This window comes from Macrobrachium rosenbergii, chromosome 51, assembly GCF_040412425.1.
Source record: "Macrobrachium rosenbergii isolate ZJJX-2024 chromosome 51, ASM4041242v1, whole genome shotgun sequence".
Taxonomy (NCBI): Eukaryota; Metazoa; Arthropoda; class Malacostraca; order Decapoda; family Palaemonidae; genus Macrobrachium; species Macrobrachium rosenbergii.
The window spans coordinates 21,975,888-22,002,804 of record NC_089791.1 but is presented as its reverse complement, the minus strand read 5'-3'; the positions used below and the strand labels follow the sequence as shown (position 1 = coordinate 22,002,804).

Sequence of the window (26,917 nt, the reverse complement as noted above, 5' to 3'; positions counted from 1 at the left end):
CGCCTCTGGCATGCGAGAGGCAAGTAGATCCATCATCCCAGTCTTCCAATATCCTTGATCCGTCACTGATGCAGCAGTTTGTCCCAAGTCTGTCGCTCTGTCAGCAATTCGATGTGTGCAGTTAGCAACCCGAATTGTTTATGTGAATGTAGTGAAGAAGCTTCAGTGATTGAGTGTTATCTCTTCCGCTAGCGTTATTGTTTTCCAGGCTCCCGTGATGGCAAGTACCATTCATTTATATTTCTTGTGGTCCCGCCTTTAAATGGCTCGCCTTTTGTGGTTGTTATCAACGTGTTATAAATAAAAATCAAATTGTATGAAAGTGACACAGCTGTTTCCTCTCTCTTGGGACGATGTAATAGACTTGGGAGAATGCTAACAATATTTAGATGAGTTCGTTTGCGTTGGGACGCTTATTGAGGTGCTTGTTAAACCAACGCAAAGTAGCCGAGTGTAGTTGCTTTGGTTTTCAAACGTCTGAGGAAACTTTTTTTAATTGGTCGGAATTCTGTGCCGTGTGTGTGTGTTTACCTGCCGCCAGCCGTAAGCATATTTTCATACAAAGCTCTCTGTGGCTTGCGAGAGATTTTTCAGTAAAAGTATGCAGGTAGGTACATAGGCCTACAGGGTACTGACTTCCGAGTGAGATAAAAACTTTTTTTATGCCATTGCGTGTTTGGCAAAACGTCATGCTTGCAACTCAGAGCATCTTAGATGAGAGTTCAAAATTTAATATGTTGGATGGTTGAATATATTCTCTCGTTCAATTTCAGTTACATTATCTATTTTATGTGCCTTATATATATAAATAATATATATATATATATATATATATATATATATATATATATATATATATTGTTTGTTTGTTTGTGTGCTGGATTTGATAGTGGATTTGGTTCTTTTATTGTCGATTATACAACGGCAAGATTTTATATAGGCCTACTTAGTCTCTTATTTTTATATGTTTTCCGAATGTTAGATTTTCGTTTCGTGATTAACAAAGTTCCAAGAATTTGATGCAACCTTTCTCTATTCGCTTATGCAATATTTCAAGATTGAACTTGTATTGCAGATATGTCACCTTAGATCCTTACAGTTCCAAAAGTAGTGAACCTTAAAGTTTAGTTTATCAGACATATTATTCCGTGTTCCCTGTTATTTACTAGGGTATTTCATTGGTTTTCATCCCTCACTGTAACTAGGGGCTTGCGTTTTTCAAAATTCAAGTGTACTTAAATTGTGAAAAATAGCGGTAATGTAAGAGAGGATCCAAATGGCCATTCCCAACCTAGAGGATGTTACGCACTGTCTCGAATACAGGGTTAAACTTCCCCCATTTTGCTTATTTAAATAGGACCAACGGTGAAAGTGTGACCCCGGACTGGGTGACGGTTTGCCCAAATGTGAAGTTGATTACCCGTAGATTATCTTCAGTACACGTACAAGAAGTATATGGATGAGCTTTGTGTTTTATCATATAGATTATAATAATACTGTCCTTAAAGGTATGAGATATAGATAAATGACATCGTAAATTCTCAGATAAGAATTTCGACGAATTTTCATGTAACGTATCTCCTTGGAGTTGCTTTATTTATTTATGTGATTCACTGAAATCTCCATGGCGTTGTAGGTGGCTTCTGTTTTCGAAAAGGTCATATATTTACCATGATTTATTTGTTCCCGTATATAGGACGATAATGAAACGCCACTTATTCTAAGCACGTAAACTGAAGCTGAGTTTGAGAAGAGCTTCAAAGTTTGTATTGCCCTGTATTTAGCTTGCGTTCCAGTTGACCATCCTCTGTAGGGGGTTATTGCTGTCAGTGCACCTCACGCGGTGCACTGCAGACACTTAAAGTTATTTGCAGCGTCCCATCGGACTGCAGCTGCAACCCATTTCATTCATTTTACAGTACCTCCGTTCAGAATCTCTTTCCTCCATCTTACTTTCCACCCTCTCCTGAAAATTGCTGCATAGTACAACTGGGAGGTTTTCCTCCTGTCACACATTTAGAACCTTTTTTACTCTCAGTTTCCCTTTCAGCGCTGAATGACCTCGTTGGTCCCTGCGCCTGGCCCTTGACCCAAGTTTTATGTTCCATTCTGTCCCAGTAAACCATGTGAAATGTTTACTTTTATTTTGTATCAGATCCGATTGATAACCAATCAGATGAGTAGAAATAAAGCAGCATTACATGAGCTTGGTCATCATTCATAACTGAGATCTAACGTCCGAGAGTAAACTACTTATCTGTGGTCCACGTGAAAGTTATTAAATAGGATATTAAGCAGTTTCGTCCATCTTTCGCCGAACGCTGAGTGGCCCCACATGTGGTTACGTTAGGTGTGGTTTATGTGCGATTAGCAAAAGCACATTTTAGCTCTCTCTCTCTCTCTCTCTCTCTCTCTCTCTCTCTCTCTCTCTCTCTCTCTCTCTCTCTCTCTCTCTCTCTCTCATAAACACCTCTACCTCATTCCCAAGACAATCGAAGTGTTGAAATTCTCTCTCTCTCTCTCTCTCTCTCTCTCTCTCTCTCTCTCTCTCTCTCTCTCTCTCTCTCTCTCTCTCTCATCTCACATAAACACCTCTACTTGATTTCCAAGACAATTTAAGTGTTGAAATGCAAACCTCCCCCCCCCCTCTCTCTCTCTCTCTCTCTCTCTCTCTCTCTCTCTCTCTCTCTCTCAAGGCAACATAAACACTCTCTCTCTTCTTTCTCTCTCTCTCTCTCTCTCTCTCTCTCTCAAGGCAATGAAGTGTTGAAAGTTCTCTCTCTCTCTCTCTCTCTCTCTCTCTCTCTCTCTCTCTCTCTCTCTCTCTCTCTCTCTCTCTCATACACATAAACACCTCTGCTTCTTTCTCAAGGCAATGAAGTGTTGAATGTAATTCTCTCTCTCTCTCTCTCTCTCTCTCTCTCTCTCTCTCTCTCTCTCTCTCTCTCTCTCTCTCATACACATAAACACCTCTGCTTCTTTCTCAAGGCAATGAAGTGTTGAATGTAATCTGCTCTTTCTCAAGGCAATCTCTCTCTCTCTCTCTCTCTCTCTCTCTCTCTCTCTCTCTCTCTCTCTCTCTCTCTCTCTCTCTCTCTCTCTATAAACATAAACACCTCTGCTTCTTTCTCAAGGCAATGAAGTGTTGAATGTAATTCTCTCTCTCTCTCTCTCTCTCTCTCTCTCTCTCTCTCTCTCTCTCTCTCTCTCTCTCTCTCTCTCATACACATAAACACCTCTGCTTCTTTCTCAAGGCAATGAAGTGTTGAATGTAATTCTCTCTCTCTCTCTCTCTCTCTCTCTCTCTCTCTCTCTCTCTCTCTCTCATACACATAAACACTCTGCTTCTTTCTCAAGGCAATGAAGTGTTGAATGTAATCTCTCTCTCTCTCTCTCTCTCTCTCTCTCTCTCTCTCTCTCTCTCTCTCTCTCTCTCTCTCTCTCATACACATAAACACCTCTGCTTCTTTCTCAAGGCAATGAAGTGTTGAATGTAATTCTCTCTCTCTCTCTCTCTCTCTCTCTCTCTCTCTCATCTCCTCTGCTTCTTTCTCAAGGCAATGAAGTGTTGAATGTAATTCTCTCTCTCTCTCTCTCTCATGCACATACTGTACACATCACATGAATACCTCTGCTTCATTTCCAAGACAGTTTAAGTGTTGAAATGTAATTGTTCTCTCTCTCTCTCTCTCTCTCTCTCTCTCTCTCTCTCTCTCTCTCTCTCTCTCTCTCTCTCTCTCTCGTAAACACCTCTACTTCATTCCCATGACAATTTAAGGGTTGAAATGCAAACCTCCCCCCCCCCCCAACCTCTCTCTCTCTCTCTCTCTCTCTCTCTCTCTCTCTCTCTCTCTCTCTCTCTCTCTCTCTCTCTCTCTCTCAGAAACCAATAAGTAAAGATACAACCAGAGAAAAGTATGACATTGTGCTTGTGACTATTATATTCTGCAGGGGGGGGAAATTTTATGAGAAATGCAAAATACTTCAAACATTCTAGAATCTAGGATTTTAAGGGTTATATATGACACAGGGGGTGAACAAGAGCAACACCTTGTTGTGCAAGTACCTGCTTGCGTAAAGTACCTGCTGCATTGGAATATTTCAAGAAATTAATGACTTTGAGAGAGAAAGAGCGAGAGAGAGAGAGAGAGAGTACTTGCGTAAGAATGTTCTGGTGACGGCAGTTTCTTCCCAGTGGAGGTAAAAATATCGTTCCTGATCTAACACTAGGAAAATAATGTCAAATAATTGTTGGTCAGTTTTTGGCGTTGTTGGATAAATACTATCTTGATGATGCAATCACAGCCTGTCGAAAAAATTGCATTTTTCCAATTCTGTTTTTTCATTCCTTCATTATTATTATTATTATTATTATTATTATTATTATTATTATTATTATTATTATTATTATTCAGAAGATAAACCCTGTTCATATGGAAGGAGCCCACAGGGACCACTGACTTGAAATTCAAGCTTCCAAAGAAGATGGTGTTCATTCGAAAGAAGTAACAGAAGGGAAAGGGAAATTCAGATAGAGGAGATCAGTTATTAGAAAACAAGATAAATTAATTAATGAGAATGTAAGTAAATGATTAAAGATACAAGGGGAATTGTTATTAGGGTAGCATTGCATTGCACCTTCGCTTGAACTTCTGTTTCAGAATACGGAATGATCAGTCTCCTCCTGTGATTTCCAAAAGAGGGGTATTATTATCACTTAAGGCCCCGTAGGGGGTAGTGGGTAGTGCCGACAGTGCACCTCACGTGGTGTACTGCAGGCATTACTTTGCAGCGTCCCTTCGGCCCCTAGCTGCAACACCCTTCATACCTTTCACTGTACCTCCATCCATATTCTCTTTCTTCCATCTTACTATCTACCTTTTCCTAGCAATGGTTTCTTAGTGCAACTGCGAGGTTTTTCCTCCTGTTACACCTCTCAAACCCCTTTACTGTCAATTTTCTTTTCATCGCTGAATGACCTCATAGGTCCCAGTGCTTGGCCTTTGGCCTAAACTCAATATTCCATTCCATTCCATTATCACTTCGGGAGAGACTTGAGGTAAAATCTTTCTTGCAACGCCTGAATCTGACTTGAGCAGTCATGCTTGTCTCTGCTTCTTGACGATTATAGATACCAAAGAATCGTTGGGGCAGGACGCTTAGTGACGAAGGGACCAGAAAATCGTGGAAGGAATTCTGTGAAAATGGAAAAAAAAATATATATTGATGTCATGCCTACGCTAGAAATTTAAATAGCTTATCGACACCGTGATGCGACATATGAATAACATGCTTTCGTTGCTGTGGCCTTCTTATGCATTGCGTTTGCCAGCTGAATCATACCAGGAACACTTGTGCTTAATCAGGAAAGAACTGGCAGTGGTAAAGAGGGAGAAATAAAACCCGTATACTTCCATTGTCTTTTTCACTCCGTCTTCCAAATCTCAGACGAAATTTGAACGATCTCAGCAACAAAATATTCAATTCCCAGCAGGAGTTGTATTCTGTAAAATGTACTTTTAATATCAATATTATAGGCTGAGTACAGAGATAGAATTGACACACAAGTTAAAACGATTAGCAAGGTTACATTACACACACGCATATGTGTGTGTGTGTGTATGTGTCTAATGCAACCTTGCTAATCTTTTTCATTTAAATGTGTTTCGATTTTATGTGAATTCAGCCTATAATGATAATACTAAGAGTACATTATACAATATAACCCCCAGGGAATTGAATATTTTGGTGATGAGATCGTTCCAGTTTCATTAGAGACTTGGAAAACGGGGTTAAAGCAGACAATGAAAGTATAAGTGTTTCTCTCTCTCTCTCCATTGCTACTACTACCAACAGCTCTTCCCCAATTATACACAAGTGTTCCCAGTTTGGTACAACACAGAAACGCAATGCATAACAAAGCTACAATATTGAAAATGTATTTCATTATATATATATATATATATATATATATATATATATATATATATATATATATATATATATATATATACATACAGTATATATGAGGAAGGGGTATTGTTCTAAATGCACTGCACGAAATATGCTCAAAAACTCCTTCGTAAAGTTGGTCCATACCCTGCCTCCACATCCCCATGTCGACAACTGAATGTATAGCTGTTTTGGGAGCGCTGATTGACTGTCGTTCATCTTCTCATGACCGCAGGACCCAAGCTCTATAGAGTCAACATTCACTGGACTTGGTAGGAAGGACCTTTCCCACTGAGTCAGCGTTTGAGTTTTTGACATGGCAAGCACTTCTGTAATGACCTCCGCATGTTGTGGTCTCGTTCGTCTTGTATCCATAGGAATAAGATGTTTTCTTCTTCTTCTTCTTCTTCTTCTTCTTGCATGGGAAAATGCCAAAGTGAAAAAGACAGTGCAGATATGTAATGATTACAAGGCAAGCATTTCTGTAATGACCGCATTTGTTCTCGTTCGTGTGGTATCAATAGGAATATGTTTTTCCTTCTTTCTTCCTTCTTCCTTCTTCCTTCTTCCTTCTTCTTCTTCTTCTTCTTCTTCTTCTTCTTCTTCTTCTTGCACAGGAAAATGCCAAAGTAAAAAAGACAGTACAGATATGTAATGATTACAAGGCAAGCAGCATTTCTGTAATGACCTCCGCATTTGTTCTCGTTCGTGTGGTATCAATAGGAATATGTTTTTCCTTCTTTCGTTCTTCTTCTTCTTCTTCTTCTTCTTCTTCTTCTTCTTGCATAGGAAAATGCCAAAGTAAAAAAGAAGTACAGATACGTAATGATTACAAGGCAAGCATTTCTGTAATGGCCTCCTCATTTGTTCTCGTTCTTCTTGTATCCATAGGAATAAGATTTTTTCCTTCTTCTTCTTCTTCTTGCATAGGAAAATGCCAAAATAAAAGGCAGTATAGATATGTAATGATTACAAAGGTCAGTGATATCGCATTACATCCAATCAGTCGTTCTTGGAATCATAACGACCGCACACTGGTTTTTGTAAAAAGTTTATCTGATAAGTTGGTGAACGTTATCAAAAATCTGCTGGAAATTACTAGCGTAGTTGATGCTAGAAATGAAGGAACGTTATCTGTACAATTATGCCAATACTTCAGTAGCCTTGTTCCTAATAAAATACCAATTATGGCTTAACGAGATCAAATGGTTCACTTTTTTTTTTTTTATCAGGCCCGCGTGTTCGTTTCGTCGAGTCAGATTGAGTGGATCTTAATCTAACAAGTAAAACATGCGCCGCAGTTACTTCGGCGCAATCGAGTTTTCTGTACAGCCCCTACAGCGTATAATCAAGGCCACCGAAAATAGATCCATCTTTCGGTGGTCTCGGTAAGATGCTGTATGAGCAGCGGCTCATGAAACTTTAACCACGGCCCGGTGGTGGCCTATTCTATATCGTTACCAGAAGCACGATTATTGTTAACTTTAACCTTAAATAAAATAAAAACTATTGCGGCTAGAGGGCTGCAATTTGGTACGTTTGATGTTTGAAGGGTGGATGATCAACATACCAGTTTGCAGCCCGCTAGGACCAAAGCCGGCACAATAGTTTTCTTTTAGAAAAATAAAAAGATAAAGTTGTTTTAAAAATGTCTGATGACAAAATTGCGCAGCCTGGATGAGCTGAGAGGTACTTTATTATTCAATAATTAAAGAATATTGACTGACATATTCGGTTATGCTTTCCATTGACTGAATGATTTTACCTATAAACGTTAATAGACGACCTATAATGGGCATTATAGTCGACTGGTTAGGTCACTCGCCTCACTTGGAGCAGGACCCAGATTTGAATTCCTGGCGAATCTTCCTGCGAGATGTTACTGGGTGTTATAATTTTCTGGAGTGCTTCTCAATTTTACAAAGAATTTTTGTATGAAATTGTTGATATGAATTGCAACAAATGAAAATATTGCAATTCCGAATTTTTGTAATTCAGGAAGTACTGTAATTTTGTGGTCAGTAAATCTATCTATCTGTCTGTCTGTTTTTGTCTATCTGTCTATCTCTGTCTATCTATCTGTCCATCTATCTATCTATTTCTCTATCTATCTATCTATTAATCTATCTATCTATCTGTCTGTCTATTTCTCTATCTATCTATCTATTTAAGGCAGTTCCAAAAGATATTACACTCCCATACCTCTGACCAGACTGGCGTTCTTCATTTCCCCGTTAGTATCTTAAGGGATGAAGTTGCAAGCCTCATGACTTTCTCCGCTCTGGTTGTTACCTACTACAGTCGACTACAGCTAGGTACCCGATTCATTGGTTAGGTCAACTGCGAAGAGTTTTCAAAGCAACTGACCGTGTCAATCCGTCTTCAGCCGTAATTCGAGTGCATGTCCTCTAGCTAGTCAGGAGAGTGTCTTGACCACTAGACAACAAGGTTCATTGGTAATATATATATATATATATATATATATATATATATATATATATATATATATATATATATATATATATATATATATATATATATATATAAGTGCGCATTTATATACGTACACATATATGTATATATATATGTGTGTGTGCATGCGCGCGTTTGTGCTTGTGCGTGTGTGTCACCAGTACAACCCACCCCTCAATCAAGAGCTGAAAATACAATAAAAGATAAAACCACAAAATGTGTGTATGTTTGTGTGTGCAGGAACGTGTTTCAGCGTCCCCTTACGCCGCGCGAAAGAAATTTTAATTGCTTAGGATGCAAGGTCACAGCCGAATGCCGTGGAGTAGGCTTTTAAACGTATTCCTGTGTTTGACCTAATTGTGTTTTCCTTCGTAATGAGGCCGTAATTAGCTCCATAGATACTGTTGGAGGAAGTTTTTGTGCCTGAGTGCGCGCGCGTGTTTGTTATCATTTTCGTTATCTCCGCTGGTTTTATTTTTAGCACCCCGTAGCGGGGTAGGGACGTCAGTGCACATCACCGGGTGCACTGTAGGCATTACTGAAGGTTCTTTGCAGCGTCCCTTCGGCCCCTAGCTGCAACCCCTTCCATTCCTTTTACTGTACCTCCGTTCGTATTCTTTCTTCCGTCTTACTTTCCATCCTCTCCTAACAATTTATTCACAGTGCAGCTGCGAAGTTTTCCTCCTGTTACACCTTCCAGTCCTTTTTACCGTCAGTTTCCGTTTCAGCGCTGAATGACCTCATGGGTCCCAGTGCTTGACCTTTGGACCTAAATCCTGTATTCCATTCCATTTATTTTTAGCAATGCTCGCCACGATCTGTTCTGTACGTGAATAAAAAAACGAAAAAAAAACAGAAATATTACGATTTTGCTGGATATTGTGCTTGAAGTTTTTTGGAAATATTTACAGTGTGAGAACGAACTGGAATATTTTTGTGGGATATTAAATATAATATTCAAAAACAGAAGTCAGAGATGTACAGAGGAAGAGGAAAGATTTAATCACGTTGTGAAGTTATGACTGACGGGGCTGATATGCAATCTGAACGCGTACCGTGTAGTTTTCGTTCTGTTCCGTTTAAGGTAGTGTCAATCTAGGGTTGATCAGGAACGAAAAAATATGTATTTGTAATAAAAATTTTGTCATTGCTGTTACTAGACTTCCATACATATATGGTTTTAAGATATCTCTATATTCCTCTGTGAAATAGTACGTTCATCGGAAACTACATGTCACGTTCCTTAAACCTTATTTTTTTTTTTCGAAGAGAAAACGTCTCGAAGATAACAGAAGGTAATAATGATAATCAATCGGTCGATTACGCTGAATAATCGAGTTTTACTCTGAAGTCGATCGCTGTCGAGACTGCAGGATGTCAACGATACGGCTGCCGAAATCAGAGTGATCATCAAAGGACAAAATAAAAAAAAAAAAGTCACATTCTCATTTACGAGGACCGGATGTGAACGAACGGAGGCAGTCCATGAAATAACAGCACAGTATAAAGTTCGATAGATCCAAAGCGTCGGGAATGATCCGGAGCTTACCTTATGCCAGAGCTGTGCAGTGTATTATTTTTTTGCCTGTTTTATGGTCAAATACCGCCAATTAATTCGATGCTCGTCATATTTGTCGAAGGAAATGCTTACACTGTGCTGCCACCCATTTTTCGCCAAAGTAAAAGAGCGCAGCTAATATATATGTAGTATGTATGTATGTATATATATACATACATATATATAATGTCTATATGTTTGTGTATGTTTTTGTTATGTAGATATGTACATATATATATATGTATATATATATATATATATATATATATATATATATATATATATATATATATATATGTGTGTGTGTGTGTGTGTGTGTGTGTTATGTGAGTATGTGTTTGTTACTAAGGTGTATATGAATATATATTATATTTATGTATATGTATACATATATATATATATACATACATATTTATGTGTGTGTGTGTGTGTGTGTGTGTGTGAAAGACTGAGCCCGCGCTTGTCCGTGCATCGGTGCCTGCGTCAGTTCCTTAGAGAAGTGAGAAGGTCCGGCAAAGTCCTGAAAACCAACATCGTCCTTCTAATGTTTGAGCACGGTTAATGAGCATTTATTTTAAGAATGATGTCTTGTAAGAGTGTCATGAAATAATATTCCAGAAGCCACAATGGTAGATGGAGGAGAGGAGCAGAAGGACGGAACCAAGGACGCTTGCGCAAAACCTTCCCCCTTGCCGGTGATGCATATCTTCACCTCGTTCGATCCTACTCCTGACTGGAACAGTCTGGGCGAGCTTCCGCAAGGAGGTTATATATGCAAGGATATATATATATATATATATATATATATATATATATATATATATATATATATATATATATATATATATATATATATATATATATATATATATATATATATATATATATATTCCTTTATATATGAAGTTTCTGTACTGTCATGAGCAATATAATTATCGTAAACTATTTTAAACTTTGTTTAGGTATATATATATATATATATATATATATATATATATATATATATATATATATATATATATATATATATATATATATATATTTTTGTCTTAAGCCTACTTTAGATGGCAAGTCCCTGCATTGTTGTTGTCTGTAAGCTTAGTTATCGTTATGAAATTATGCCATGAGTTTATTATTATATATATATATATATATATATATATATATATATATATATATATATGTGTGTGTATGTATGTATGTATACTACACATACATAATAATATACATTATATATAATGTATGTATTGTTTATGTGAATTGTATATATAAATGTACAAACTCCTTTTATAAAAATCCTGATAGCCGGAGAGAAAGCAGACGCTGAACGATTTGATTCTCCGTCCCCTGTACTTATTCGGATATTGTTTAGGTTGCTGGTCAGGAATAACCTACAAATGGTGTCCTTTGGACGGCGTTGGAACTTTTCTCTAAAACCTTTGCTGAGTAGACATTTCATTCAAACAGTTTATTATATTTAATTCAAATATTGTTATACTGTTTGAAATATTTGTAGTAGGTTATTAACTGCTTCTGCAATGCGTTACCTTTGGATTCGTGAATATTAGATTGAAATAAAACAAAGAAAATTTGACTATAGTGGCTAAATTGCACTCGAGAGACAACAGCAGATTCTTCCAATGAACTTTTTTTTATAAATTTAATCATGCAGTGTGAAAATTACCCCTTGAATTGGATTAAGAAATTCCTTTCCCTTATTCACATTTTTATTTTGTATTTACCCCCCTAATAGTGATAAATGCGCTTGTTAAGTTTTATATGATAAGGCCTTAGACGGTTAAATGATGTAAGCAGCATTGTTTGTTAACATCAAATATGGATGGTGAAACACTCCAGAAATCTGTTTTCGGTCTACTGGTGCCTTCTAGATGCAATCACGTATTCTCTAGACCTAAGTAGATACGATCATTATGCTTCCTGTCCCGTAGGGGGTTAGTGCCGTCAGTGCACCTCATGCGGTGCTCTGTAGGCATTACTTAAGGTTCTTTGCAGTGTGCCTTTGGCCCCTAGCTGCAACCCCTTTCATTCCTTTTACTGTACCTCCGTTCATTTCTGGTGATAGAGATTCATTTCTCGTCATAATGTGGTTCGGATTCCACAATAAGCTGTAGGTCCCGTTGCTAGGTAACCAGTTGGTTCTTAGCCACTTAAAATAAATCTAATCCTTCGGGCCAGCCGTAGGAGACCTGTTAATCAGCTCAGTGGTCTGGTTAAACTAAGATATACTTAACTTTTCATATTCTCTTTCTTCCATCTTGCTTTCCACCCTCTCCTAACAGCTGATGCATAGTGCAACTGCGAGGTTTTCCTCCTGTTACACCTTTCAAACCTCTTACTGTCAATTTGGCTTTCAGCGCTGAATGACCTCATTGGTCCCAGTGCTTGGCCTAAATTCTATATTTAATTCAATTCAATTCAATTATGCTTTCTGATTATCAAATATTCAGAGCTGCCAGTTTTCCTAAATTTTCCTCCAAAAGGTTTTGAACACAACAACGACCCACTCTTATTGTGAATTTCCTCTTCACTCAGCCACGCTGGAGAGAAATGACAGACACTCGGTATAACTGACAAACACGGCAGACCAAGACAAGCCATTATCAGGGAGGCGTTGCTGTCTCCGGGGAGGGTGGTAGATTCTAATTTCCGACCTTTGACCCGTAAACATAACCTCCCTGGTGCCCATACCCCAGTGACTCATATTGGATCCTGTATGCGTATCGTTGTATAGTATTATGCTCTCGTGTCCAAAATGAATTACAGTCTCAGTTTCTGGTTCGTTGCCGTATGCTAATGACGACTGTAATGTGTGTATGAAGACAGAATGGTCCTATTTATGAGAATTGGGCAGAAAAACTGGTAAACAAGCCTGGAAATTCTGCGTGGCAGTTTCCACGTTTATTCTTTCGTAGTTATAAATATGTACGGAAGTATGCTGTGAATGCATATTACTTCACAGTGGGCACCATAATGCTTATGACTAAAGAGGTATATTATTGCCATGTTTGGGACATTTTCCATTCTGTAACAAAAAAAAATACTTTAATCTCATCGCCGGAGATAAGTGCATATTCTTATTTGCCTCCCATATATATATATATATATATATATATATATATATATATATATATATATATATATATATATATATATGTGTGTGTGTGTGTGTTGTGTGTGTTCTGTGTGTGTAGTTATTAACTTTATTCAAATACACAATTGTTCTGTGCAAACAGTCCTAGATTGCATACTTGATAATGTGAACTGTTTGTCCAAGAAAGCTTCAATAAATACTGGATTAGTACCATCTAATGAGATCCTTTATTCAATATATATTATATATATTCTTGGATAAATATTCCACATTATCAATATATTATATATATATATATAATATGGACTATTTATATATATAAGCTATATATATATATATATGAATAAATACTATATTATATACCATCCAGTTTATATATGTATATGTATATATATATATGTATATGTATATATATATATATATATATATATATATATATATATATATATATATATATATATATATATATATATGTGTGTGCTTCAAAAACAGGCGTGACGTGTAGTACACCCTTTTTATTAAGCCAATGTAATCCGCTTCCAGCCATCTCTGTTGCTTTGCTCTGTCCAGAGGTCCACATCAGTCCTTTAATCCCCTTCAACACCATATCAGTCTTAAGGCAGCCAAATCTAGAACCAACTAACCAACCACCTGTTTGAGTCCCAATGAAATCCCTAAAATAAGAGCAGTGAAATCAGGTAACTGGGAGAAGGTCCTAATCCTTATCTTTCATTTGGAAATCCTTATGGCTTTGAGTTCCCGTAGATCTACAAGTTATGCCTACAAGGAGAAGCAAGTGCCAATGCTAGCTTAGGCCCACCATAATACCTCTCTCTCTCTCTCTCTCTCTCTCTCTCTCTCTCTCTCTCTCTCTCTCTCTAGTGATCTGGCTCAAGGGCAGAGTCTACTGGTTCGTACCGTCCACGGTCTAGGTACCGTCCGATATCGACGGAGTTTCAGATTACCCGGTAACATGATAATATATGGCCAGCAGAGAAGAGGGAACGTGTCTGAATGAGACCAGTTTCCTAGAGGCTTGGAATAGACTTATAAACAATATGCGCTAAGTTCCAAGTCTCGAGTTAATACTACTATCAGCAAATGCTACATTGCTGAACACGTGTCTTAAAATCTGCGGTTTTCTTTTCTCGCTTTGAGCAACGCTGTGATGTCAAATTATGTAAGCAAACCAATTAGGCCAATCTTAACGACCCGAGGTGGTGATTCTTTTAGCAGTGGTGATACGTCTATTACTTTTTTCCATTTGGCTTCATAGTTGCGGTATTTTAAAAGTGGCATTACTGTGATTTTTTTTTTTTTTACTGTGACATTTCCGCGACTTACTTCTGAATATATTCTTGTGCGCATATTTGGGATGTTCAAGAGTATGCGCTGGCATAGGGCCACCTACGTTTTAGGCAGGTAGGCTATGTATTTTGTAATGTATCTTGACGACTATAGGATTTTCCCCGCACGTTGACCGGTATTTCAGAAAATAATTTATACCGCGCTGGACGATGGATCAATACCCAGTTAATATAAGATTTTACGAAATTTTATCATTGTATAGAATTAATATCATTTGCTCTTATACCCTTTTAGCTTTCTGATCTAAATATTCCTCGTTGCCGCTTGCACTAGACCGGTAAAGTTTAGATAAACCGAAACTAACGCTTGGTATTTTAACGAGGTAGGGACCTATTGTCTTTTATCCCGGCCTGGGACTACTATGGATTGAGAAACTTCATTTGTGAACTCTTTTCACTACGAATAAAAGTAACGTTACTTGTTACTCGATTTGTAAGGTGTGATCTTGATGGATTGCTTAGATAATACTGAATAATAAGTAATGCCTAGCTGCAGCCATGTCAGATTTCATTGACGTATAAGTGCGGGTAAATAAACTAGGCCTACATCTTTCTTGCCTTACGTACTGCGGCAAATTCGAGAGAAGAAAAACTATCTAATCTTACAAATCACTGTGTTTTTGAGTAAGAAAAGCTTTAGGTTGCTATCAGTAGTGTGGATATGTCTCTTGTTTGTAAACAAGTGTGCTGTGTTTACTGTTCCAGCCATACTTTGCGTCATGTGCATTTAGTAGAGTAGTGAATATCTTCTTTTAGATCAGGATTGTCTTCTGTAGAGATCGGTCACGGTCACTTTTTTTTTTTTTCACTTTGTTTTCCAGTGTAACGGGCCATTTTCTTATTATTCACTAGGCATTGTAGTAATTTTCTAGTTACTACGTGATTACCTAATGATTAAAAGAAGATAATTCGTCTCCTTGAGAAAACAAGAGAATAGGTTCTACGTCATTGTGGTTCTACGTCATTATTATAATTTTTTTTTTTTTTTTTTTTTTTTTTTTTTTGTCTATCATAGTCATCCTATTCGACTGGGTGGTTTTTATAGTGTGGGTTCCGGGTTCCATCCTGCCTCCTTAGGAGTCCATCACTTTTCTCACTCTGTACGTTGTTTCTAGTAGCACACTTTTCTGCATGAGTCCTGGAGCTACTTCGGCATCTACTGTAGTTTTTCCAGATTCTTGGGATCGTGCCTAGTGTTCCTATGATTATGGGTACAATATTATTATTATTATTATTATTATTATTATTATTATTATTATTATTATTATTATTAGGAAGAGACCTTCTCTGAGGGCATTAGCGTCGAAAATTATTATTATTATTATTATTAGTATTATTATTATTATTATTATTATTATTATTATTATTATTATTCATAAGAATCTCATAATCGCACGAGTCACTTTAATGGTAAAGAAATCCATAATGGTGTAAGTGTAAATAAATATATTAGAAATATATACAAAACAAGAGCTTTCGGGAACTTGACTAAAAAGCAATTTGAGGAGGAGAATCGAGCAGGTTCTCAAAAGCTCTAGTTTTGTATATTTTTATATATATTTACACTTACACCATTGTGGATTTCTTCGCCATTATTATTATTATTATTATTATTACTATTATTATTATTGTTGTTGTTGTTGTTGTTGTTTACACTTGATTACAAATGAATAAAAGTTTCACATGATATTCGTAAATATATTTTACCGTTTGCACAAAGAAGCTTTTTCACATATTTGTAAATATATTTTATCGTTTGAACAAAGAAGCTTTTCACGTGATATATGTAAATATATTTTACCGCGTGCACAAAGCTTTTCACATGACATTTATAAATATATTTTACCGTTTGCACAAAGAAGCTTTTTCACATGATATTTATAAATATATTTTACCGTTTGCACAAAGAAGCTTTTCACATGATATTTGTAAATATATTTTACCGTTTGCACAAAGAAGCTTTTTCACATGGTATTTGTAAATATATTTTACCGTTTGCACAAAGAAGCTTTTCACATGATATTTATAAATATATTTTACCGTTTGCACAAAGAAGCTTTACACATGATATATGTAAATATATTTTACCGTTTGCACACAGAAGCTTTACACATGATATATGTAAATATATTTTATCGTTTGCACAAAAGCTTTTTCACATGATATTTATAAATATATTTTACCGTTTGCACAAAGAAGCTTTACACATGATATATGTAAATATATTTTATCGTTTGATCAAAAGCTTTTTCACATGATATTTATAAATATATTTTACCGTTTGCACAAAGAAGCTTTACACATGATATATGTAAATATATTTTACCGCTCCGCTTGCACAAAGAAGCTCTTGCTATCTTGGTCAGTTACCCCTCCATCCTTGGAGGCTGCAGAGGCCATGGCAGTTTATCAAGTAGGGGAGCACTTCCTTGTTAAAAAGCTAATGATTACTTTACTGTCGACGTTGTGCTATTATCATCGTTATCATTACCACTGATAATGATTCAGTTTACTGTGGTGTTTTGTGTTTATGGTAACTTTTCAGTGTAGTAAAGGCAGTTATCATCTAATGTGTGTCATGTTTGTTCTGTGGTCAATCACTAATAGTACCAGTTCTGTTTTCATACGGTTTGTTTTGAGGAGCAAGAGCCCGTGCTCAGACAAAGGCAGTAAGTTTGGTTTTCAAAGTTATTAAAGCCAAGATGCATAAAATGCGAAAACCTTGTGATATTGAGGAAAAAAGCTTTAAAAAAGAAGTTACCATCTTGACACTGGAGCTCAAGTGTTTAAGAAAACTGGAATCTAACAAAAAAAAAGTTGCCCTCCCGGTGGATCAAACTGGGTCCGATAGCAGGGCCTCCAAAAATAGACGTGGCCCTAAATGAATGAGAAGGTGAACAAGAGTCCCTGCTCGTTCAAAAGCGAGAAAGATTATTCCATTTATTCATACGAGCTTTTCAAGGAGCAAGGGTCCGTGCTGCTATACTTTAAAGGTCACGGACAAAAAAAAAAAAATCTGGTATTTAACGCCGGCTAAAGTATTTTGTGCCCGTATTGGGACGTCCCCCTTCAATAGACAGGAAGCTGCTGTATAGCCAATGCATTTGGCAATATATTGCTTTTAATGGTTGTACTATCTGATGATGGCTATTGCTGTATTCTGTTTATCTGCAAAAGTTTTTTCATTGCCAAAGATTTTGCCGATATTAGTTGCCAAATATTGTCTGGATATTAGTTGTTCATTTTAGTAGCTGATTATTTTTACATTTTAGATTTTTTCGTTATACAGTATCATGCTTTAGAAATATTGCGCCATATTGTTTAGTTTTTTCCAAAGAAATCAACTCGGAAATCATCTCGACATTACTTGTTGTTTTATAGCTGATTATTTTTTACACATTTTAGATTTTTTAAGCATAAAATAGTACGCTTTAGAAGTATTGTGCCATATTGTTTAACTTTTTCCAAAGAAATCAACTCTGAAATCGTCACGACCACTATTTGTTCTCGAATACTGTTGTCAGTCATTTTATCAAAGCAAAATGTTCGGAAATCTGAGAGTTGCATAGCGTTAGTAAGAAGTGCTTTAGAATCCCTTAGTCATAATAGCGATTTTCTTGGAAAACTTTATATAGAGAACCACTTCCTCTGAGTCTGAATGCCACGCAGCGACAGTGTAGCTTCCCCGAGCCAGTGAGCGGAGCTTGGTCTAGCATACTGAATTCCATGAGACGCCTGATGATGGATCTTGGTAGATGTAGAGCATTCCTCTCTGCAAACAATTCTCGTCCCTGTAGAGAGATGTTGGACAATGGGTAATTTCGTTTATACATAGGAAAAAATACCGTAAAGGCATTTTGAAATGTACCCGTGTGACACCACTTGCAATGGACCCTCGTGTAGTGTCGTACGTACTGTGGGGGGGATGCTGGGTGAACATTTCAGTACGGTAGGGTACACTTATGTTTTAGATTCTCTCTCTCTCTCTCTCTCTCTCTCTCTCTCTCTCTCTCTCTCAAAGCGCCTAGATTTCCGCATGAGCTAATTTATCCTCTGCTATGTACTTGCTTTTGGTTGCAAGTGTGAACGTGAACTGATGATCAGAGGAAATGGAAAATGTGGTCAATTTAGCTTTTCACTATATCTTTTATACAATATTTTCCTTCTAATCAGAGTTTTTCCTACTTTCAGAGACCATAACACCTTCGTTAGCGGATTTATATCATTCTTGAAAGTTTGCTTTAATGGTTTTATTCCATTTTCAGTAGTAATGGTAATAATATTGTTTCTTAATAGCAATAATTTTATACTTTTTTATACCAGGCATATGTGTAAAGCCAACCCCGTTATCATGAAGTGATAATTGCTTGCAAAATATGGTGCTTTTCACTTTCGGAATTGAGCAAATAAAGGTGGTAACTTCTGGAAAAAGTAAGAAAAGAGCCATATCATTTTTGGCATTTTAGGAGAACCATAGGCCTGCCTGCGTTTTCTCGTCTTACTGGACGATTTTCAAAAACTCCAAAAGGTCAGAGTCAATCATTTGAACTAACTTGATCGGCCCCAACTCGAGGGATACTGGTGCATATTTCAATAGCTTCGATTGGGCTCCTTGGTAACGAAAGCTCACGGTACTTATTTTGGTGTCTTCTGTAAGTCATCGTTAATTTTGCTTTGAAATGCTTTGGGCGCTGATTGCTTTTGTCTGAGATTCGGGGGTGCCGCCACGGATCTTTCCTAGATAGTGACCCCCAAGGATTTTCGGCAGTCGTCATCATCTAGGACTAATATTTCTTGGGGGTCTATCTTTATGATATTTACAGTCTTTTACTTATGTTTTTACGGTAACCCTCAGCGGGCTTGTACTAAACACGCCGCAAAGGTGGATACATACCGGGTTAAAACCCATGGGGTCACTGTCTAGGAAAGATCCGCCTCCACTTGCTTATTTCAGACACATTCTCGTACAAAGCTTTCACTGAAGCCTTGGTTGGGTTGGGCGGGGAGGCAGTAGACACACACACACACACTCACTCACTCACAGACAAGACACACGCGCTCACTAAGCTGGCTATAGTGGGGTGTCCTACGTGATAAGTTCACGTGGCCTTTGACTAAATGTTAGAACGTTTTTGTTGTTGCTGCGTTTGCGAGAAGCGGCTGCGTTCCGAGAACGTTCAGACGACTTTCGAGAACGAAGGATCAGAGACGACCTGCTGCTATGCCAGTCGTTCTGTTCGACTCTCTAAGACGCAGCGAATAAATGGGAAATTAATTTCATTCATTTAAGAAGTCCCATTGTTTGTATGAGTCGTGCTATGGGATACTTACAGTTGGAAGTACTTCCCGTAGGTGGGTAGTGCGTCAGTGCACCAGCATTACTTAAGGTTCTTTGCAGCGTGCATTCGGCCCCTAGCTGCAACCCCTTTCGTTCCTTTTGCTGTACATCCTTTCATATTCTCTTTCTTCCATCTGAGTTTCCATCCTCTCCTAACAATTGATTCATAGTGCAACTGCGAGGTTTTCCTCCTGTTACACCATTCAAGCTTCTACTGTCAATTTCCGTTTCAGCGCTGAATAACCTCACTGGTCCCAGTGCTTGGCCTTTGGCCTAAACTCTCTATTCAAGTCAAATCAGTTCAGCAGGAAGTACTGTAGCAGTAGTTGCAGTTGTTGTTATGTACAGCCTACAGAGAGAGTGGTCAGTGAGTCTGCCATCACGTTTTGCAAAGAATCCGGAAAAATTACAGTCGTCGGACAGTTGCTCTAGGTAATCAATACCGATGTCAGTGTTGTCCTTGAAACTGCACATCAGGTTTGTATAAACATTTCCTAGCTAGGACACCTTTGGTTATTTAAATACTATTAGGAAAAAAGAAGTATGTATGTTGAATGAATAGCTTATGTAGGTTATATCACGTACAGTATTATAGACTAAAGTATTGCAACTGGCTGCAGAGAAATATTTGCAACTAAATGTCACAACGTTTTCGCTGCGTGAGTACTTGCATCATATTGCAGATTAAACGTCGATAAAGGCTCACTTCAAGTGATTAATGCAAAAATATCGCGAGAATCGTCTCTCAGTTTTAGATGACACCATTTTAAAATTATTTTTATTTTTTATGTTTTTATTTGTAGCTAATAATTCTCGAACATTCGGTACCTGAACGACACCAGTTTGCGTGGATCAATCTGAGGACTCGAAAACGTTGTGCAACGTTTGATGATTGACAAAGGGTGATGACGTCAGCGAAGGGAATAGTCGTCACGGAATAGCTTAGAGACTGAAAGTTCAGTTCAGTAGTATCTCGTGTGATGCCAACGCAAAAATCATTTTGTTGGGAATGCCTTTTTTTTTTTTTAATCCTCATTATTTTAATCTAATATGCGTTTTGCTGCTGAATTACTCTACTGTATTTTCTTTTTATTGCTCAAAATTACTTGGCGTAATATTCCCTTTGGAGTTTTCGTACGTTTCGCTCAGAACTACTTTTGGAGTTCCCTGATAATGGTGTCTTACGCAAAGGTCCCTTATAAAGTTTCTTTTACAGTCGTTTTACTTAAACTAATCTTGGCCACATAACACTAAGCTGCTAAATCAGTCTCCAGATAATTGCCCTATTGTATTACTGTCCATTTGGGAACATCTCACTTACCATACTATAAATGACGAAAAACATGTAAACTTAATCAATTATATGCCATGACTATTTGCAAATGAACTTCACAAAACTCTGTCTCTTCTTCATTGTGGGTGGGATTCAGTATTACACTGCAGGGGTGACGAAAAGACTCGCAGCTGTCGTGATTTATACTGACATCCTCGACCTCATGCTGTTATGATGGTTCAATATCCTTTCCTTTGTGTAAGTTTTCCAAAGCCTTCATGCCGAGACGTGTTTATTATTCCAGTAGAGGTTAATCTCCTGTACAGGTGTTGCCCGAGGTAGAAATGTACAGCACGGTACACCTGCATCCACCTCGGCTAATTTTAAAACACACATTCTGTGATAGAGCGAAAATGGTTTGCGTGTTGACACGTCTAGTAAAAGTTGATGTTGATCCTAGTTTAATCGTGTTTTGTATCAAACCTTTCTGTTTCTGTTGTTGGTACTATTATCTTGCCCCTTTCCCTATCTCTCGCGATGTCTATCGTCGAACTGGTTCCTCCTCAGGCTTCTACCCTTTATTCATCAATGAATTTCACAAACCGATTCGTCTCTCCACCTCATTAGCAGGTGTTACCCGGTCTCGCGGTCTAGGGCTGACGAGACTCTGAGCAGTTCAGTCACTCCAAACTTACAAACTCCTCCCGTTATCGTCTAATGCTTTGGTATAGTTACTACGACTTTCATTCATGACCGAAGATGTTCAGCTTAGTGACGAAACATTAACTCGTCAAAATATAGAGTGTTTATGTTTGTAGAACCAGTTGACGTTTGGCAAACATTACGATAAGTCAGAAAGTACAGTATAGCTGATGATAGAAGCTGCATAATCAACAGTATTCTACAATATCTGGATGGTTATATATATATATATATATATATATATATATATATATATATATATATATATATATACACACACATACACACACACACACATATATATATATATATATATATATATATATATATATATATATATATATATATATATATATATTATTCATAAGTACTGTATTAATCAATGAAAATTATAAATAATTTAATCTTTCCTATCGCAATTTTTAGGAAGTACTTTGAAAAGAATTGTCACACTTCAAGGAACAGAGAAAAGGCTTACAGGTACTGCCACACTTCAGCAATAATAAATGGAATACATAGGCAAAACTTCTGCTGGTGCTATCGACCTTTAGCATTAGATACAAAATACAGGTGTTATTACACAAACTTTTCTTTAACCCAGAAGCGGTAATGTCACTTTCAGTTTTCTGTAAAAGAAAACTATTGTGCCGGCTTTGTCTGACCATCCCTACTTTATTCTGTCCGCACTTTTTCTGCCCGCCCTTAGGTCTTAAAAACTGCTGAGGCTAGAGGGCTGCAAATTGATATGTTGATCATCCACCCTCCAATCATCAAACATACCAAATTGCAGCCCTCTAGCCTTAGTATTTTTTTTATTTTATTTAAGGTTAAAGATAGCCATAATCGTACTTCTGCCAACAACACAGGCCACCACCGGACCGTGGCAGAGTTTCTTGACCCGCGGCTAAGAATTTCATGGGCCGCGGCTGAAGCCACCACCGGACGGTGGCTGAGTTTCATGGGCCCCCGCTGAAAGTTTCATACAACATTATACGCTGTACAGAAAACTTCGATTGCGCCGAAGAAACATGTGCAAGTAAATAAGACCGTGAAGAAATTTTTTACGTCAATTTGATTCATACTCTTGATGTCTTGATATGATTAACTCTCTGTACACGATAAAATGTCAGACTAGTGATATCATGAGTAATGATAATGGCTAAACAATGTCCACAGTTGTGCGCTCGTAGTGTACTGCAAATATATGAATGAGAAGGTAAACTGCTGAGATCTGAGCGGGCGTACGAAAACTCTCAACTGGATACTTTTTTAACTCGGATACTTGTAATGCATCACAAGCATTCACTCGGGATTCTCTTCCCCGATAGAATATCCACGACATTGCGAAGCATTTACACTGAACTTGTAATGAGAAATGATGTACCAAGAGCATTCATCCCGACTCGTGGTTCTAATGGCACACAGTAAGAGATGAATCAATCGTTCTCTGACTCACTCCACTTTTTTCCTCCTTTCAGTTCTTAGTCTGTATGTCTTGCTGGCATTGACCCCCTAGATGTTTAGTATAAAATGCCATACCAAAAGATATTCATACTATTAATAATTATTGTACTTAGGAATAGCATAGAGAAAAACATTTTCGTAGACGCATGGTTCTAATGGTACACAGAGTTCAGTTTAACGTTCTCTCCGCGTTGTTTCTCTGCCGAGTTATCACACCACTGACTAACGACAGCTCTCTTGGCGCACTGTATCCCTCGTACTGAACACTGCACTTGCTTGGGTTCGTTTACAGAAGTCAAATAGACCCTAGAACCAACTTCACTTGTGATTATAATAGTGAATTGATAGGATGTGCTCTTATTTATCAGTTGTACATGTCGTTCAGTTGCACTTGCTTTACTAAACGTCGGTCTGTACTGTTCGCCTCAAGTGTTGAAACATACACACACGCACAAACAGGTGTTTATCTTGGTTCCCATCCAGATGGCAGAGGATAAAGGGAGAAAAATGTGATGAAAGCGCACGGAAGATTATGTTATCTTATTTCCTCTTTGGGTAACGACTGAACTTTTTTTTATAAGAATTGTTTTGTGACAGTTTCAGTTTTGGCTGCGGTTTTCTTTCATAAAATATTTCTATTGACTTTGTCTACAATGATAAAATCCGATGGGGATCTTTCATGTTTGTCCGTCCCGGGTGGGGGCGGGACAGGTAAAGGATCGGGAGGGTAGGAGAAACATGGCACTTCCACCCTCCTCCTGCAAACTGTATGTCCGCCCCGGGTGGGGGCAGGGTAGGTAGGGGATCCGGAGGGTAGGGGAGACATGACATATCCATCTTCCCCCTACAAACCTGTTTGTCCGCTCCAGGTGGGGACGGGGTGGGTTGGGGATCGGGAGGGTAGGGGGGACATGACTGGCAGCGCCGGGCTCCACCGCAGGTAGTGCGCGCCATCAAGCTCGTTTATAATAATTGCTCAGTATTACCATATGGTATTAATATTGTTTGCGTTCATATGTTTGCAAAACTAGTAACTGCGCCAATATTTTTTTTTACTTTTAACACATGTGTTTGCTAGTGTGCAAGCTCTTGTAAAAAACAGCATTTCCAGTTCTAACCGCTCTCAGTCTTATTATGAACAGATCTCATAATCTCAGTTTGTATCCAGGATCAAAGGAAAATGATATTGCTAGGAATTTTATCGTAAAATAATTATTAATCCCCCTGGCCCCACCCATAGTAAGCGGGGAGAGGTTGATTGATATATGTGAACTGTTGTAGATTTGCTTATGATTATCGCCATCGTCACCGTAGGAGAAATTATATCTGGTATATATATGTGTATATATATATATGTGTGTGTGTATGTATGTATGTATATATATATATATATATATATATATATATATATATATATATATATATATATTTATATATATATATATATAAAACAATTTCTGAATGCTTGAATAACAAGTACAGTACCTCCATTATGCAAAGAGCCACGATCGCGACCGTCCATCTCCTAAAATTAGATGACATGTGAAACGAGGAAGGGATTGTTTCATTGCTGCTCAAGTCATACGTCCCGATGGGGCGTAGTAGTACCAACTTGACAACGTTATATTTTCAGATGTAACCTTAGACTGAGTCTCGCACAATGATATCTATAGGAAGCGGACGGGACGGAATTTGAGCGGAAGTATTGCCACGTTGCATTGAAAATGGGAGTTGATCGAGTGTTTTACGTGCTTAGTTGTAGTTTTATTATGCAGTTTATCTTTTGGTGTTACTAGGGTTATACGGTTTTATAAATAAATAAATAAATAAATAAATAAATATATATATATATATATATATATATATATATATATATATATATATATATATATATATATATATTAGAGGTAGAGGTTTAGCATTTAATTATAGCACAGTTATGAGGATAATTCAAGCTGTTCGTTGCATTGTTCCATATTCTCTTTGCTCTTAGAATTCATCTTGTCATTTTATCAATGTCCAAACTTTGACCTTGAATTACTTCGCAAATTTTGGAAGATAAGAGAGCCAACACCTTCATGCCGTAATCCAAAAGTTTTCTGAATTGTTATCCAAAGGCGCTTTCAGTATTGTTATCCAAAAGAGTTTTCTGAATTGTTATCAAAAAGTTTTTTGAATTGTTATCCAAAAGAGTTTTCTGAATTGTTATCCAGAAGTGTTTTCTGAATTGTTATCCAAAAAGAGTTTTCTGAATTTTTATCCAAAGGCGTTTTCAGAATTGTTATCCAAAAGAGTCTTCTGAACTGTTATCCAAAAGAGTTTTCTGAATTGTTATCCAAAAGTGTTTTCTGAAATGTTATTCAAAAGAGTCGTCTGAATTGTTATCCAAAAGAGTTTTCTAAATTGTTATCCAAAAGAGTTTTCTGAATTGTTATCCAAAGGCAAATGCGTTTCCTGAATTGTTATCTAAAAGCAAAAGCGTTTCCTGAATTGTTATCCAAAATGAAAAGCTTTTCTAAATTGTCATGCGAAAGCGTTTTCTGAATTGTTATCCAAAAGCAAAAGTGTTTCCTGAAATGTTATCCAAAAGCAAAAGCGTTTCCTGAAATGTTATCCAAAAGCAAAAGCGTTTCCTGTAATGTTATCCAAAAGCAAAAGCGTTTCCTGAAATGTTATCCAAAAGCAAAAGCGTTTCCTGAATTGTTATCCAAAAGCAAAAGCGTTTCCTGAAATGTTATCCAAAAGCAAAAGCGTTTCCTGAAATGTTATCCAAAAGCAAAAGCGTTTCCTGAATTGTTATCCAAAAGCAAAAGCGTTTCCTGAAATGTTATCCAAAAGCAAAAGCGTTTCCTGAAATGTTATCCGAAAGCAAAAGCGTTTCCTGAAATGTTATCCAAAAGCAAAAGCATTTCCTGAAATGTCATCCGAAAGCAAAAGCGTTTCCTGAAATGTTATCCAAAAGCAAAGGCGTTTCCTGAAATGTTATCCAAAAGCAAAAACGTTTCCTGAAATGTCATCCGAAAGCAAAAGTGTTTCCTGAATTGTTATCCCAAAGCAAAGGCGTTTCCTGAAATGTTATCCAAAAGCAAAAGCGTTTCCTGAAATGTTATCCGAAAGCAAAAGCGTTTCCTGAAATGTTATCCAAAAGCAAAAGCATTTCCTGAAATGTTATCCGAAAGCAAAAGCGTTTCCTGATATGTTATCCAAAAGCAAAAGCGTTTCCTGAAATGTTATCCGAAAGCAAAAGCGTTTCCTGAAATGTTATCCAAAAGCAAAAGCGTTTCCTGAAATGTTATCCAAAAGCAAAGGCGTTTCCTGAAATGTTATCCAAAAGCAAAAGCGTTTCCTGAAATGTTACCCAAAAGCAAAAGCGTTTCCTGAATTGTTATCCAAAAGCAAAAGCGTTTCCTGAAATGTTATCCAAAAGCAAAAGCGTTTCCTGAAATGTTATCCACAAGCAAAAGCGTTTCCTGAAATGCTATCCAAAAGCAAAAGCGTTTCCTGAAATGTTATCCTAAAGCAAAAGCGTTTCCTGAATTGTTATCCAAAATCAAAAGCGTTTTCTGAATTGTTATGCGAAAGCGTTTTCTGTATTCAGGGGCACATACGAACAGAATTAGGACGGGAAAACCAAATGTTTTGGCTCACATCCTATATACAGCCTTAGTCACAGGTGAGT

General features: G+C 37.4%; 1 protein-coding gene across 3 annotated transcripts in view; it reads left to right on the top strand.

The window, feature by feature from the left end:
- Positions 1 to 26,917, top strand: part of LOC136833194 (mediator of RNA polymerase II transcription subunit 26-like) — a 95,930-nt gene that overhangs the window by 4,684 nt on the left and 64,329 nt on the right. The window contains exon 1 of one of the 3 annotated variants that reach the window (XM_067094998.1): positions 20 to 220. The exons of the other annotated variants lie outside the window; for them this stretch is intronic. Coding sequence (XP_066951099.1) covers positions 218 to 220 — 3 coding nt within the window. The 5' untranslated portion in view covers positions 20 to 217. Of the gene's footprint in view, positions 1 to 19; positions 221 to 26,917 lie in introns of those variants that run through there. 3 annotated transcript variants of the gene reach the window in all.